This window comes from Trifolium pratense, linkage group LG2 (genome assembly GCF_020283565.1).
Source record: "Trifolium pratense cultivar HEN17-A07 linkage group LG2, ARS_RC_1.1, whole genome shotgun sequence".
NCBI lineage: Eukaryota > Viridiplantae > Streptophyta > Magnoliopsida > Fabales > Fabaceae > Trifolium > Trifolium pratense.
This window is the reverse complement of record NC_060060.1, coordinates 52,356,215-52,372,461: the sequence shown is the minus strand read 5'-3', so window position 1 is coordinate 52,372,461 and position 16,247 is coordinate 52,356,215. Positions and strand designations below refer to the sequence as shown.

The window sequence follows — 16,247 nt, the reverse complement described above, 5'->3', positions numbered from 1 at the left end:
AGTTAGAGCATCCACAATGGAAAAATCCAATTTATGGTACCTAAATGGGTTCCGCGTGTACACATCACTCCTTTATATAATTTTTTAACAATAGTATCTAATAAGCACTCAAGCTCTCCAACAGAGCACCTCTTAAAAAATTCTAAACCGGTCCCACAAATAACTACACATTTCATAATAACTCTACATATTTATAAATGGGTCCACAAATTCTATTAGATACTATGATAGAGAGGGTGTTTATTTGAAAAGTGATACCTATTTAGTACTAAAATGTGTTGTACTCCAATGATAGTATCTAATAAGTACCATAAGTACGTAATAGGTACTACAATGGTTTTAGTAGTTACCCCTTTCCCAAGCACATAAAACGTCACGTGACACGCACGACACCTCTTTTTCTCTTCTTACACAACCCTTTTAAATACCCCCCTCACTCACCCTTGTTTTCTCCATCAAACCACTCTCTATTCTCATTCCTAATTTCTCAACTTTCTTTCAACTACTTTTCTTATTCTCAATCTCAATACCATGGGTATGTATATTCATCCATTCTACTCTTTTTCTCGCTAATTTCTCTTATCCTTACTTATCGTTAACTAATTCGATTTGTTATTTGTTAATCAGCATCTGACAAGAAGATTAGGATCGGTATCAACGGATTTGGAAGAATCGGTCGATTGGTTGCTAGGGTTGCTCTACAAAGAAACGATGTTGAACTTGTTGCCATCAACGATCCTTTCATCACAACCGATTACATGGTAATTTCTTTTTTCTCGCTCTGATCTGATTAGAAATTAGCAAAAATAACTGAAATTACTTCTAGATTTTGATTTAGGGTTTATAATGTATTTTGTTTGTTTATTTCAGACATATATGTTCAAGTATGACACTGTTCATGGTCAGTGGAAGCACTTTGATCTTAAGGTTAAGGATTCTAAGACTCTTCTCTTTGGTGAGAAGACTGTTGCTGTTTTCGGAACCAGGTAGTTTTTTTTTTTTTTTTTAAATATTTATGTTGTTAATCTATGATCTGTGATTTTGGATCTGAAACCTTGTTAATTAGTAATTAATTAATTAATTATTATGATTGAATCTGAATAATAGGAACCCTGAGGAGATTCCATGGGGTGAGGTTGGAGCTGATTATGTTGTTGAGTCAACTGGTGTTTTCACTGACAAGGATAAAGCTGCTGCTCACTTGAAGGTTCATATCATTATTCTCTTATTTTGGTTACCAAAAAGTCAAAATCTATGTTAGGTCATGTTTGTGTCAACTGTTGTTGACTTGTGTCATACTAATAGAGTCAACTAGTATTAAATTTTACATAGGTTTATTATTTTTTTTCTTTGATTGATTTTGTATTGAGTAATAGTGATGTATTGAGAATGTAATTAATTAGATTTGAGTGATTTTTAATGTGTGTAATTTGGATTGTTGTTGTGATTAGGGTGGTGCTAAGAAGGTTGTTATTTCTGCACCAAGCAAAGATGCACCTATGTTTGTTGTTGGTGTTAACGAGAAGGAATACACATCAGATCTTAACATTGTTTCCAATGCTAGTTGCACTACCAATTGTCTTGCTCCCCTTGCCAAGGTTATTAACGACCGATTCGGAATCGTTGAGGGTCTTATGACCACCGTCCACGCCATCACAGGTTGCTTATTTACACATTTATTCATTTTAACCTCTGAACAAAGCGTATATATAGAGCTTTTCTGAATTGTTACATGAGATTTTTTTCTATTTAAGAGTTGAAGTTGATGTTTATTAATGGTTTATTACAATTTTTTTGTGGCGAATCTCAGCTACTCAGAAGACCGTTGATGGTCCATCAAGCAAGGACTGGAGAGGTGGAAGAGCTGCTTCCTTCAACATCATTCCCAGCAGCACTGGAGCTGCCAAGGTACTCTATAATGATATATAAATATGTCAAATTATGTTACATGGTATGATGGCATAAGTTTTAATGAATGTTGAATTTGGAAAATGCAGGCCGTAGGAAAGGTTCTTCCAGTATTGAACGGTAAATTGACCGGAATGTCTTTCCGTGTCCCCACCGTTGATGTTTCAGTTGTTGACCTTACTGTAAGGCTTGAGAAGAAAGCAACCTATGATCAGATCAAGGCTGCTATCAAGTAATGTTTTAAACTTGAAGCCCTTGCATTAGACCAATTGAAAATTATTTTCACTTCTAACATAACCCATTTTGTGCAATGTCAAAAATCAGGGAGGAATCAGAGGGCAAGCTCAAGGGTATTTTGGGTTACACTGAAGATGATGTGGTATCTACTGACTTTGTTGGTGACAGCAGGTAATGTTGCTTTTTTAAGGAACTTTATGCTTCATTAAAGATAAACTGTCATGATCAGTTATTGGTGTTCTCTCAATCGAATTATAACCTTATGTTCTCGAGTCTAGTGTATTAGTTTCACAGTGTTGTGACCGTGGTTGTGTCTATGTTACGACTTCACAGATTATAACTGTTGGATTTTACTTTCATGTGCAGGTCTAGCATCTTTGATGCCAAGGCAGGAATTGCTTTGAATGAAAACTTTGTGAAACTCGTTTCGTGGTACGACAACGAATGGGGTTACAGGTAAAAACTATTTCAAGACCTTGCTGCTGTCACATATGACATTGAATACTCATTGTTGATAGGTACTAATGACATTTTATTTTTCTTTTGTTGCAGTACCCGTGTTGTTGATTTGATTGTCCACATTGCTAATGTTGCTTGATGAGGCTGGAGCTTGAATGGCATCATTTGTTCTACATTTTGTCTTACTGAAGATTATCATAGTATGAATTTGAACTCGGAATAAAATTTTGTGTTGTTGTGAGTGATGTCACTGAGACACAAAGTGTCTGCTTTTTTATTTGTATTTTGAATTAAATAGACGGCCTTAGGTTTTTTCTCCTCTTGTTTTAGAGATGGATGATGACTTTTTCATTTTGATATCTTAATATAAGCAATATTTTGTTTCCCATTTCTCTTTGGCGACCCTCTTTCTCTCTGGTTTATATTTTAGGGTTATTGAGTTTTTTTTCATGATCAATCCAATCGTTTTAACAAATTGCAAACGGTGTTGTACATTCCTAAGCATGAATAGGGAAGAAAAAAAGAAACACATCTCTCTTTTGTACTAAAAAAAGAAAAAGAAAAGCATGAAGTGAGTTCATTTCAAATACGTAAAATTACCAAAATAATGTTCCTTAAAAATAATGGTACTTATTAGTCATTGCCATATGCCACTTATTTGAGAGGATATAATAACGATGTTCCACAAATAATGTTCCTTAAAAATAATGGTACTTAGCTGAGAGGATACTATTGCCACTTAGTTGAGAGGATACCAATACTATGTTACATTACATCGTCCAAATGTGATTTGTGATATAATACACACGCAACTTTGGGATTTCCTTAATTCATGAAGTTGAATGGGTTGGATGATAATTTTGCCGTTGAATCTGTGACCATTTTTTTTGTGGGCAGTTTGAATCACATTTCTCTGATATATTTTGTATGCTTATTTTTAGAGTACTCATTGGCATAATCCTACAATAAAATAAATAAAATAGGTGGAATCTTTTATACACATTAAGAAGTAGAGAATTACGAGTTTGAATGTGCACTTCCGCAAGTCGGCATATCAAATGTTTTTGCATCTTTTTATCATTTGAGTAGTAGGATGTTGATTTTGAAAATTTTGTTCGGATATTAAAATAGTTCAGTTCCTTAATAAAAAAATGCGTAAAAAATCCAAAAGAGACATTCTATATGTAAATTGTAAATAAAAAAAATAGTCATCAATGCAAATAACATTCAAATTCAAAAGAGACATTTTTTTTTTGTTGATAGAGACATATTTTAATTAATACCATCAAAATAAAACTTCAAAAAGTTTCTTCAAAAAAAATAAAACTTCAAATTAATATAAACTTTCTAGCTACTTTAAATGTTAATCATCACAATTTTATCAGAATAATATTATAACGCCGTTGATTTTCAAGAGTTTGAGTTAAATGAGTAAATCTTATGCTTAAAAATGCACCTATATTTGTATTTAAATTGCAAAATATTTTTAGTTTACATTTTTTAGTTGTAGTGATTTTACTTTTTTGTTTACAATCAACCGCAAAGTTACACATAAAATTAAGAACATCTCTATTAAAATTAGTTATTTTTACATGTGTGAACACATGAAAATTTTGAGGCCATATGAGGTGGCACTCCTTGCACACCCCATAGGGCAGGGCATCCGAATGGATATGTGGTTTTTCAAAGTATTTGGGAACTTGTAGTGCATATGGATGTTTTCTCTCCCGACCCCATGTGTTTCTTTTATACTTTCTGAATTTCTAATTTTACCCTTGAAAACAAATTTCGGTTTCTAAAAACCGAATTTTACTCTGAATTTGCACTAGAAAAAATTCAGTTTCTGCGAACCGAATTTTTCTGCAAGGACAAAATTGGAATATTTGGGAGTATAAAATAATCATGGGGGGTCGGGAGAGAAAACATCGTGCATATGTGATGGGGTTGTAGAAAAGGTTTGAAGTTAGGTTGTGGTCAGAAATAGTTATGGAGCTTTTTGTTGATTCGTATGTGGTTATGGTCACGTTCAAATTTGGTAAATGTAGAGATGTGTGACAGGTTGAATGTTGTTGAATTCAAAATATTTTGAAGATGTTATCGATAAAATGTGAGGTTAAAATTTATCATTCGTATAAAGAAGCAGATTATTGTGTGTATGTTTTAGCTAACATGACTTGTAAGAGTAGCACTTACTTGAGGCGGATTCTAGTGTGGGTAAGCAAGTTATGTCTCTCACCAGTGAAAAGTACTTTTCCACCAATAGATGTGTTAAAAAAACAATGAACGTTGTGAATGACTAGACCGAAAGTTAATAATTATTTTTTGGAATTTGACTTTATTACTGTAAATTTTTGACAAATAAGTGGTATAACCTCTGAAAGAATCAAAGGAGAAATAACCAACTTATGAAAGAAATGGAAGAGTTGGACAAGATCTACGAGTGATTTATAATCATCACCATGAACAGTCCTTTAACCTCTATATCGTGTTGATTCAAAAAGAAAAAAACCTCTATATCGTGATTTATTTTATTAATCTTCAGATTAATTAATTAGTTTAGGTTTTTAATTAGATTTTCATATTCATTCTCTCTTAGCATATTAGTATTATCTATTTAGAAAATAGATAATATTCATTCAGAAGTATTATCTTCATATTCATTCTCTCTTTCGTTTTCCAGATCTTTTGTTTTCCTGAGAACCTTCTTGATCTACAACTCGTTGTCTTCACTTTGCTCTCCTTCTCAACCGAATATTTGCTACAAATGGATATATTATCGAATATTTGATGAAGACAACGAGCTGAAGGCAACCATATGTGAAGACAGCTGGTTGCTTTGTTCGTTTGATTTGCTACAAAGAAAGTATATAATATTTTGTATAAATGAGTATATCTGTTAGTTGGGAAAGTATTTTTTTTTGTTTGTTTTTGAATCAGGGAAAGTATTTTTTTTAATTATTATTAAGTGTTATTTTTTTTTAGTCTTAATATGTTATTAATAATTACTAAAAATAATTACTTAAAAAAAAAATCGAAGAAACCTCTCACAGCCTGTAAGAATCACTCTCTCACGGGTGAGAGACATGCCATGCTAACCCACGCTAGAATCCGCCCTTACTTGATTTCATATGAACAATGTCATATCCAAATCATGTATTTTTTTGTCATTTGATATTGCACGAGTTGTTACTCCACCATTGAGTAGGTGTTAGTTTGTTCCATTTTTCTAAATTTAGGCCCTCTTGTTATAAAAAATCATAAAGATGAATAAGGTAGATAAATAAATAGAGTTTGTTAGAGGAAGAGGAAAAAGCGTGTTAGAAGGAAAAGAAAAATGGAGATGACTCACGTGAGTTTTGACATAAAAAGAACTAGAAGAAAATAATTAAACAAAAAATATAAAAATAAAAAATATGATTTATAATTATTTTTTTAAAATAACTGAAAATTTAAATGATTGGGAATAGTTAAAATTTGAATTTGATGACGAGTGGGATGTTGTGTGGCGGCGGGTTTGGCGCCTGCAAGTTCCGGACCGAGTTCGTAGCTTTATATGGTTGGTGAAACATGATCGTTTACTTACAAATTATCGCAAGAGTAAGATGAATGTTTGTACACCTTGGTGTAAGCACTGTGTGGATATAGTTGAAGATACCATGCATGTTCTTCGAGACTGCCCCTTAGCCAAAGTAATTTGGTGTAATTTGATGAATGACTTAGCAGGAGATACTTTTTATGCTGCTAATTTGCATGATTGGATAACTATGAACCTGCAGCAAGATTTTGGAAGAGTGAAGGCAGGTATTTGGAGTTGTGTGTGGGCAGTCGGGTGTCATTTTCTTTGGCTTTGGCGTAACAAAGAGCCTCATGGAGATGAGCGAGTGAGGCCGAGTCAACCGTGGCAGGTGATCATGAACTGGGTTCATCATTATAAGCGAGCCAATGTTTCGCAGATAACATCGCATATAATAACTAAGGAGGTAGTACAAATTGGGTGGAATGGTCCGGAAGGAGATTGGATAATGCTCAATACCGATGGTGCTAGTAGGTGCGGTAGCACTGCTGGATGCGGGGGACTGCTAAGAAACTCGTGTGGTCAATGACTCGGGGGTTTCTCACATCATTTGGGTCGGTGTAATGCATACATTGCAGAGCTGTGGGGGGTCTTTGATGGTCTCACGTTTGCATATGATAGAGGTTTCAAAAAGATTGCGCTGCATATCGACTCTAATGTTGTGGTACACACTCTTCAAAGCGACAAGGATGGAAGTGTTGTTGGATGGAGAATTATTCAAGAAATTAGACGGTTACTTGGTATGGATTGGGAAGTTAAGATTTGTCACTCTTATCGTGAATCAAATGCTTGTGCTGATGCTCTTGCTAATTTGGAGTGTGATCATGAGCCGGGGATGCGTGTGTATGAGCAATGTCCTGTGAGTCTGAACTCATTGTTGTTAGCTGATGTTATGGGGATAACTACCCCTAGAGTCATCTCTCTGTAGTTTCTTTTCTTTTGGGCTTTGGCCCCTTTTGTATAAAAAAAAATAAAATTTGAATTTGATGTAAAGGAGGGAATACGAGATTAAATTGACAAAATAGTCCTCATATTTTGAGGTGTTTGTTGGCAAAAAAAATACATAGAGAAAATAAAATAAAACAATCACAACACAAAAAGATAACGTGGAAACTCCAAAATCGGAAAAAAAAAAAAACTACGACCGTTGTCAAAATTCACAACAAAAAAATAAACACTATGTGAAAATTGCTACAACACATAGACTACACTCAACTTTTTCATAACTCTCAATACACTTACACTCCCTCAACCTTCCCGTGACTCCCAATACATCTACACTCTTCAAAGCAAATACCTAAATACATTTTACAACACTCTAACAAAAAAGTACAAAAGAAGAAAAAAAAAAGTCAGATATAAGTTTGAAGTGCTACCAACTGGTGCATCTAAAAACAAATAACTTAGGTCTGATATATAACCTTAATTTATTTGATACTTTAGCATGCGAGACTTCTCCGATAACTATTTTTTAATCTCTTATTTATTTAAAAAACTAGGCGTGAGACTTGAAAATCAAATATTAAACCTCCTTCTCCAATAGCGCTATTTTTCACTTAATTTAGAAAGGTTGGATTTGGTTTTTGACGAGTTCTCAAATATTCAACCGTTACATTCATTTCTTTTCATCACACTCTCTCATTTGAATTTCTCACTTTTTCTCCTCTCTCTCTCTCAAAAACCACCGGCGACACCACCTCCGTGTCAACCACCACACAAACCACCATGGAAAAACGACCTCTCCAAACCAGCAACGCCGCCAACATTCCTTCGAAAACAATTGAAGAAATGTACCAAAAGAAAACACAGCTCGAACACATTCTCCTCCGTCCTGATACCTACGTTGGTTCAATTGAAAAACACACTCAAAATCTCTGGGTTTACGAAAATGACGAAATGGTTAACCGTTCAATTTCGTACGTTCCTGGACTTTACAAAATCTTCGACGAGATTCTCGTTAATGCCGCTGATAACAAACAGCGAGACCCGTCAATGGATTCACTGAAGGTTACGATCGATCCTGAACGGAATACGATTTCTGTTTACAATAACGGTGACGGTGTTCCGGTTGAGATTCATCAGGAAGAGAAGGTTTATGTTCCTGAACTGATTTTCGGTCATCTTCTTACTAGTAGTAACTATGATGATAATGTGAAGAAAACTACTGGTGGTCGTAACGGTTATGGTGCTAAGCTTACGAATATTTTTTCGACCGAGTTTGTTATCGAGACGGCTGATGGACGTCGTCTAAAGAAGTATAAGCAGGTAGTGATTTGTTGATTTATGATTCTGTTAGGGTTTTTAATGTTTAGTGTAATGAACTGAAATTGAATTTGTTGATTTAGGATTTTGCTAGGGTTTTTAAATGTTTGGTGTAATGAACTGCAATTGAATTTGTTGTTATAGGATTCTGCTAGGGTTTTAGTGATTGGTGTAATGAACTGAAGTTTTTGTTTATATGATTATATTTTGGTATGTGCTCAATTGGTGACTACATTTTGCTGCATGCAATGTAGAATCGTTGCAGACGTTTGTTTCAATTCATTAATTTTGTGGATTAAGGATCTTGTTATATGGTTTTTAAATTTAATTTTGAATTTACTGAGCTGATGATTTGGTTTGTTTTATAATTTATATGTAGATTCTACATTTGTACTTTCATTTTTGTGTTAACAGAGCAAAATCATTGCATTGTTTATCTCAATTTTTGGCTATGATTTTTTATGGATTAAGGGTCTTGTTATGGTTTTTAATTTCGAATGAAATGAAGATTTGGTTTATCTGATAGTTTATATGTAGGTTCGACATTTGTGCTTTCATCAACAAAGCACAATCATTATAGTGTTTGTCTCAATTTTTGGTCTATGATTTTTTGTGGTGCATTCAATTTAATGTTTTTGCTAGGGTTTTTTAGATTAAATTTTATTTTAGTGATGACGATTAACTAAAGTTTGGGTATACATGATGGTTCATAGGTATAGGTATATGCTCAGGTTAGTGCTTTCATTGTGGTGCTAACAATGCAGAATCATTAGAATGTTTTAATTTTGGCTTTCAATTGAATGATTCTCCTTACTTTGTTTGTTAATCATAAAGCCTAATTTTGGTTACTTTAAGTTCATCTTCTTTGCTTGAGTTTATGGACCATTGACGAAGCTGTTTGTGGTTATTTATATGGGTATATATTAATGGTTGGGTTAATTGGCTGTGTTATGAAGGTTTTCTCAAACAATATGGGGACGAAGTCTGAGCCAGTGATAACCAAATGCAAAGCTAATGAGAATTGGACAAAGGTGACATTTAAGCCTGACTTGGAGAAGTTCAAAATGACATATCTTGAAGAGGACGTTGTTGCCTTGATGAAAAAGCGTGTGCTGGACATGGCAGGGTGCTTTGGAAAGACTGTTAAGGTTGAACTTAATGGCACCTTGATTCGTTTTAAGTCGTTCCGTGATTATGCTGATCTCTTTCTGAAATGTGCCGAGAAGTCCAAACCAACTCCCCTGCCAAGGTTCGTTTCTATAGATATATAGCTTGAAAACTCAATGTGTGTGTATGGGTGTGTTTCCCTGCTGTTGTTAATATAACTTGATTTTGTTGTTGTTATTAGGATTCATGCAAAAGTAGGTGATAGGTGGGAGATTTGCGTGAGTCTAAGTGATGGGCAGTTTCAACAGGTGACTAATGAACTTCGGAAGTACTAGTATATAAGGTTCATTGATGTTAATCTTTTGTCTTACACGTTAATTTGTTTTTTCACCAGGTCAGCTTTGTTAACTCCATTGCTACAATCAAAGGTGGGACTCATGTTGATTACATCACCAATCAGATTACTGCCCATGTAATGAATAAAGTAAATAAGAAAAAGAAGGATGCCAATGTGAAAGCTCACACTGTGAAGAATCATTTGTGGGTTTTCGTCAATGCTCTTATTGACAACCCTGCTTTTGATTCTCAAACTAAGGAGACTCTCACGACTAGACAAGCTAGTTTTGGTTCGAAATGTGATGTTCCAGAATCAATGCTGAAGGATGGTTAGTAGTGCTTCATTTGCTGGCTGTAATATGATCAATTAACTGGAAGTTGCGCTCTCATTTACACTCACATATTGTAAATCTCTGCAGTTGAAAAATCTGGAATAGTGGACACCCTCCTATCATGGGCAGATTTTAAGCAAAGTAAAAATTTGAAGAAAACTGATGGAACCAAGACCCAGAGGATCCGTGGGATTGTAAAGCTTGAGGATGCCAATGATGCTGGTGGAAGGAACTCAGAGAAGTGTACATTGATATTGACAGAAGGAGATTCTGCCAAGGCCCTTGCTGTAAGTTGTTGTCTATTGTGTGTATACAAATACTAATAGAAAAAGTATATTTCAAAGAATATAGTCATTTACAAAGAAAATGTAGTAGAATATAGTCATTTACAACGAATGTAGAACACCTGACTTAATTTGTTATTTTTTTGTATGAAGATGGCTGGGCTCTCTGTTGTGGGTCGAGACCACTATGGTGTGTTTCCATTGAGAGGCAAATTGCTCAATGTGCGAGAAGCTAGCAGTAAACAGATAATGGAAAATGAAGAAATTCAAAATATAAAGAAGATTCTTGGACTGCAGCAAAACAAAGAGTACACAAACGTGAAGTCTTTGAGATATGGTCATTTGATGATTATGGCTGATCAGGTGAGAGCTACTTAAAGATCATAGTTTATTAATGTTTTGACTTTTATGTGCAGTTGCAGTAGTATGATGAGGCATGGATGACTAAGTACTACTATGTATGGTTTTCTTATTCTCCGGGATTATAATAGCTCAACTTTATGTGTGATGCAGGATCATGATGGCTCCCACATCAAAGGGCTACTGATAAACTTCATTCATTCATTCTGGCCATCACTACTTAAAGTTCCATCTTTCATGGTTGAGTTTACCACTCCCATAATAAGGGTTAGTATTATTAATGCTGTATATTGTATATTTGATAATGAAAACACTAAGCTGTACATACTGTTGAATAAAAGATCCCTCTTGGATATCATATCTTATCTACATTAAAAAAAAATTCTCTTTTTCTGTTTTTTTTTAATGAGATACTTTATCTTTCACTGCAGGCTTCTCATTCAAATGGGACAAAATTATCATTTTATTCCATGCCGGAATATGAAAGGTGGAGAGAAAGATTGGGAAATAGTGCAAACGGTTGGAAGCTAAAGTACTATAAGGTTTGTTTTTGTAACTCGTAAGCATGGAGAACCTCTATTTTTACGCTTATAATTGTAAATATATCACTATATACGTGTATGTAGTATAAATGATGAAATCTTATTTAATAATTATCAATTAAGACATTTTGTTATAAAATTGCACAATATTGTTCTTACTCTTGGCTGTCCAATACATTGGACAAATATATATTCCAACCTATATCTGTGTGTGTGTGTGTGTGTGTACACACATTTTGTTATAAAATTGAACAATATTGTTCTTACTTTTGGTTGGTCAATACATTGGTCAAATAAATATTCCAACCTATATATGTATTTCGCTAAAAAAAGGAAAATAATTTTGTATATGTCTTGACATTTTTTTTTACTTAAAAAAAACAGTATATTTGATATTTGAATGGCACAACATGTACCAAGTTTCTGTCAAAGAATAACATATGCTATGTTTACATAATAAATGTGTGATAGCTAGCAGCAATCAATTCATTTGAATCAACCTTATAGGGTTTTCTTTTATACTATATATATGTTTTGAAGGTGGGAGACCTTTAATAGGTGTCCTGCCCTGCACTGCACATACAGTCAAGTGTGTAAATCTACTAAGGAAAGGGAGGGATTACTTTTGAAATCTTGTAAATCCACCCACAGAGAACCTCCATTACTTTTGTGTTTATAATTCTTTCTTTCCGCGTTTGGTTATTTTGTTTCTTTTGGTATTTGTATAGGGGTTGGGTACAAGTACTCCCCAAGAAGGGAGAGAGTACTTTCGAGATCTTGATAAGCACAAAAAAGACTTCATATGGGAAGATGAACTTGATGGAAATGCCATTGAGCTGGCATTCAGTAAGAAAAAAGCTGAAGATAGGAAGACCTGGATTCGTAATTTTGAGGTGTGATGTTTATCAATATGAGAATATGCTAATACAAGCCTACGCATCTTGGGTGTTTAGTTAACATAAATTTTACCATTCTCTGTTATTGCAGCCTGGCACTTGTCGTGATCATGAAGCTAAACTCATTAACTACAAGAACTTTGTTAACAAAGAGCTTATATTGTTCTCAAGGGCAGATCTCCAGAGGTCCATTCCCTCTATGGTTGATGGCCTTAAACCTGGTCAAAGGAAGATTCTTTTCTGCTCATTTAAGAAAAAATTGGTAAAAGAAATCAAAGTTGGCCAATTTATTGGTTATGTGTCTGAGCACTCTGCTTACCACCATGGTGAACAAAGTCTTGCTAGCACAATTATTGGAATGGCACAAGATTTTGTGGGTAGCAACAACATCAATCTTCTCAAACCAAACGGTCAATTTGGTACTCGAAACTTGGTGAGATGAACCTGTATAAGCCTTTGTTGCAATGTTCACAAAGTTTCTGTATGAAATTTGTATTTACTGGTTATGTTTCTCTCTCCAGGGTGGTAAAGACCATGCAAGTTCCAGATACATTTACACTGAGCTAAATACTGTTACTCGTTGTCTCTTCCACGAAGATGATGATAAGCTTCTTGAGTACTTGAATGAGGAGGGAAGGTCCATTGAACCAAACTGGTATTTTATTTTCTCCTTTCTTTCTAAAATGCTATTCTGTTTGTGATTACTGACGGCTGAGGAACACCATATACATAGAACTGACTGAGATTCTGCTTCCACACAGGTACATACCAATTATACCCTTGGTTCTTGTCAATGGCAGTGAAGGAATTGGGACAGGTTGGAGTTCTTACATTCCCAACTATAATCCAAAGGAAATTATTGCCAACGTTAGGCGTTTGTTAAATGAAGAGGAAATGGTGCCGATGGATCCATGGTACAGAGGATTTAGAGGAACCATTGAGAAAAGCGCGAAGGAAGGAGGCTATATAGTCAGTGGCTCAGTGGTGGAAATAGATGAACAAACTTTCAGAATCACAGAGCTTCCTGTACGGAAGTGGACTCAAGATTACAAGCAGTTCCTTGAATCCATAACTGATGGGACGCCTAATGTCAAGGATCCTCTCATTGAGGTAACTTGACCCAATCATTTTCTTACCATATGTACAATACGTTAATTTGTGTCCTTTTTCTTCATGTGAATTTTTTTTTGGTTGCAGGATTTCAGGCAAAATGGGGATGATGCAATTGTAGACATTGAAGTCAAGATGAAGCCTGAAAAAATAGCTTCAATCATGCAAGAAGGACTATTCAAGAAATTTAAATTGACTAACACTATTAGCACAAGTAACATGCATCTTTTCGATGCAGAGGGAAAAATTAAGAAATTTGACACTCCAGAACAAAGTAAAACCTTCGCTATGCATAACTGTTTTGAATCACAAAATTCTGTAATGTTTTTCATTCTAAATTTTGTGTTATTTCTTATGCAGTTCTTGAAGAGTTTTATCCACTACGGATGGAGTATTATGAGAGGAGAAAGGTGAGTTATTGTGTCAATGTTATTATGAAAGGTCTTTCTTTATATTCTGTACCTTTTAGTTAATATGAACTGAAATGAAATTTGTGCATGCATGCAGAAATATATACTGGCCAACCTTGAACGCCTTTTGTTGATTTTGGACAACAAAGTCAGGTTTATATTAGGGGTTGTGAACGGAGAAATTATTGTGAGCAACCGGAAAAAAGCTGAATTATTGATTGAGCTGAAGCAGAAAGGTTTTACTCCCATACGGAAAGGTAAATCTGCAGAACCACAAGTTGCAGGGGCAAATGATGACAATTCAGAAGGGCAGGAAGATGAGCAGGAAACTGTATCCCGGCCTGTCAGTGTTGAAGGAGCAACATGGGGTGACTACGAGTATCTTTTATCCCTATCTATTGGAACTTTGACCCTTGAAAGTGTGCAGAAGCTGCTAGATGAAAAGGCTGAAAAGGAAAAGGAGTATGAGATTTTGATGGGAACCCCAACAAAGTCATTGTGGTTGAAGGATTTGGATGATTTTGAAAAGAAACTTGATGTAAGAGAAAATTACTTAATTTGTTTTGTTGTATTTCAAATAATGAAGGTCTGTATTATTATTATCTCTTGATTATTATTATTATCTTTTGTGTGTATTTCAGGAGCTAGATAGCAAAGAGGCAGAAGATGATCGAAAGAGATCAAGCCAAGAAAGTAAAAAGACAGCCAATGGTTTTGCTGCTAAACCCGCAAAGAAGCCACCACAACCACGAAAGAACACTAAGAAGAACAAAGATGTTGAGCCAGAGAATGATAATTATTCAATGGAAATTGGTATGCCTGAGTTGTTGTTTTATTCGTTTATTAATAATATTATTATGTGTTATCTTTCAAATTTTGATATCCTTCCGGGTATGAACTTTCTCGATTTGCATCATCAGAGAATGCTGTTGAAGTTGTAAAACCAAAAGGACAAGCAGGCTCTAAGAATACTCAGAAGGTATGGCAATTGCCAAATTCCTGTACTATATTTTTGTCCTTCCAATCATGTTTAAACACTTACATTTTCATAATATGCCTATCATCAGAAAGCTGGCGATGAAAGCGATATTCCATCTCTTCAAGAACGCCTAGCTGCGTATAACTTTGAATCATCTGGTGAAAAGTCAGGAGGTAGATATTTTTTTGGCTGAAGTAGTTAAATGTTCTGAATCTTCAATTCATTAGCCAAGCAAAATAGCAAATATATAGTACATATGGCTATACCTGCCAGTAGTCTAGTACTGAAGTTGGATTTTTCTTTCACAGCCATGGAAAGTGATGAACCTGTGCCTGCTGGGAAGAAACAGATTAACAAAAGGGGTGGTGCCAAAAAGATGTCAAGTACCATAGTTTTGGGATCAGATAGTGATAATGAAAATGATGACAACTTCGAAGTACAACAGAAGGCTGCCCCAGCTAAGAAGGGAGGGAGAAAGCCTGCTGCTCAAAATGCCAAGGCACCTGCCTTGCCCAAGAAAAGAAATGTAGGCACCAAGCAAACATTGGGTAAAAAATTATTAACTGGTATGTTGCAGCCAGCTGAAAGTACAGCTACATCACCAAAGAAGAAAGTGAGAAAGACGGGGGAGTCTTCAATTGAAGATTTGTCTGCAGGTTCTGCTTCTAACTCTCCTATCTCAGAGGATGAGGTGGTTGAGATCGCACCACAGCCAGCAAGGGAAAGACCTCAGAGGGCTAATCGTACTCAAAAGATATATGTAGTGAGTGAATCCGAGAGTGACAATGACTCTGATGAGGATGCAGAATTATCAGATATGGAAGAAGATGACGACTAGACTATCCCCATAATTGCATTACAATGTAGCTGATATTTTATGCTTTAGTGAAACTAGATGAGGGATGCGCCATATTCTGTAAAACTTTTATCTGTATCTTACAGATTTTCATTTCTGTTTGGTGACTCTGAACTCGATGTATTCGCATGAACAAATCAAATTTATAACTCTATCCATTCCTTATGGATATATAATTGAATTGAAATTGTTCACAAGTTCGATTTTATACATTTTAGGATCGGTATCAGTTGTAAATGGTAATTCAATTTTCACTTTTCTGATTTCATTTTGGTGATTGTTTTGATTTTTTATTTTTACATACTAAACTATTTCTCCGTAGATGATGTGGTATTACCGAGAGTCGAGAGATGTTTATTTTTTGAAGCAACTTTAGGCTTCATTGAAGATAACCTATCATGATTAGTTTTAGTGTGTTCCCTCAATCCAATAGTAATTATTACTATGTTGAATTTCTCTTTCATTTGCAGGTCTAGCATATCTGATGCCAAAGTTGGAATTGCTCTGAATGAAAACTTTTGTAAAACTTGTTTCTTGGTAGAACAATTAATGGGGATAAACTTCTCTACTCTCTACCACCTTGCTGTATATGGCA

At 34.9% G+C, this 16,247-nt stretch overlaps 2 protein-coding genes across 2 annotated transcripts; both read left to right on the top strand.

Moving 5' to 3' along the window:
* The first annotated feature begins 349 nt into the window (after positions 1–349).
* On the top strand, positions 350–2,992 carry LOC123911348 (glyceraldehyde-3-phosphate dehydrogenase, cytosolic). The gene is made up of 10 exons (XM_045962754.1): positions 350–535; positions 628–761; positions 871–986; positions 1,108–1,207; positions 1,452–1,659; positions 1,811–1,908; positions 1,998–2,140; positions 2,233–2,316; positions 2,512–2,601; positions 2,698–2,992. The coding sequence occupies exons 1-10, from the start codon at positions 532–534 to the stop codon at positions 2,741–2,743; spliced, it is 1,023 nt and encodes a 340-aa protein (XP_045818710.1). The 5' UTR covers positions 350–531; the 3' UTR covers positions 2,744–2,992.
* Positions 2,993–7,727: 4,735 nt separating this feature from the next.
* On the top strand, positions 7,728–15,920 carry LOC123909629 (DNA topoisomerase 2-like). Its single transcript, XM_045960501.1, has 19 exons — positions 7,728–8,443; positions 9,397–9,689; positions 9,789–9,855; positions 9,942–10,212; positions 10,303–10,502; positions 10,653–10,862; positions 11,013–11,126; positions 11,291–11,401; positions 12,130–12,294; positions 12,389–12,730; positions 12,819–12,952; positions 13,059–13,407; positions 13,495–13,681; positions 13,768–13,817; positions 13,915–14,355; positions 14,459–14,630; positions 14,738–14,796; positions 14,885–14,969; positions 15,105–15,920. The coding sequence occupies exons 1-19, from the start codon at positions 7,904–7,906 to the stop codon at positions 15,632–15,634; spliced, it is 4,320 nt and encodes a 1,439-aa protein (XP_045816457.1). The 5' UTR covers positions 7,728–7,903; the 3' UTR covers positions 15,635–15,920.
* The last annotated feature ends 327 nt before the right edge of the window (positions 15,921–16,247 follow it).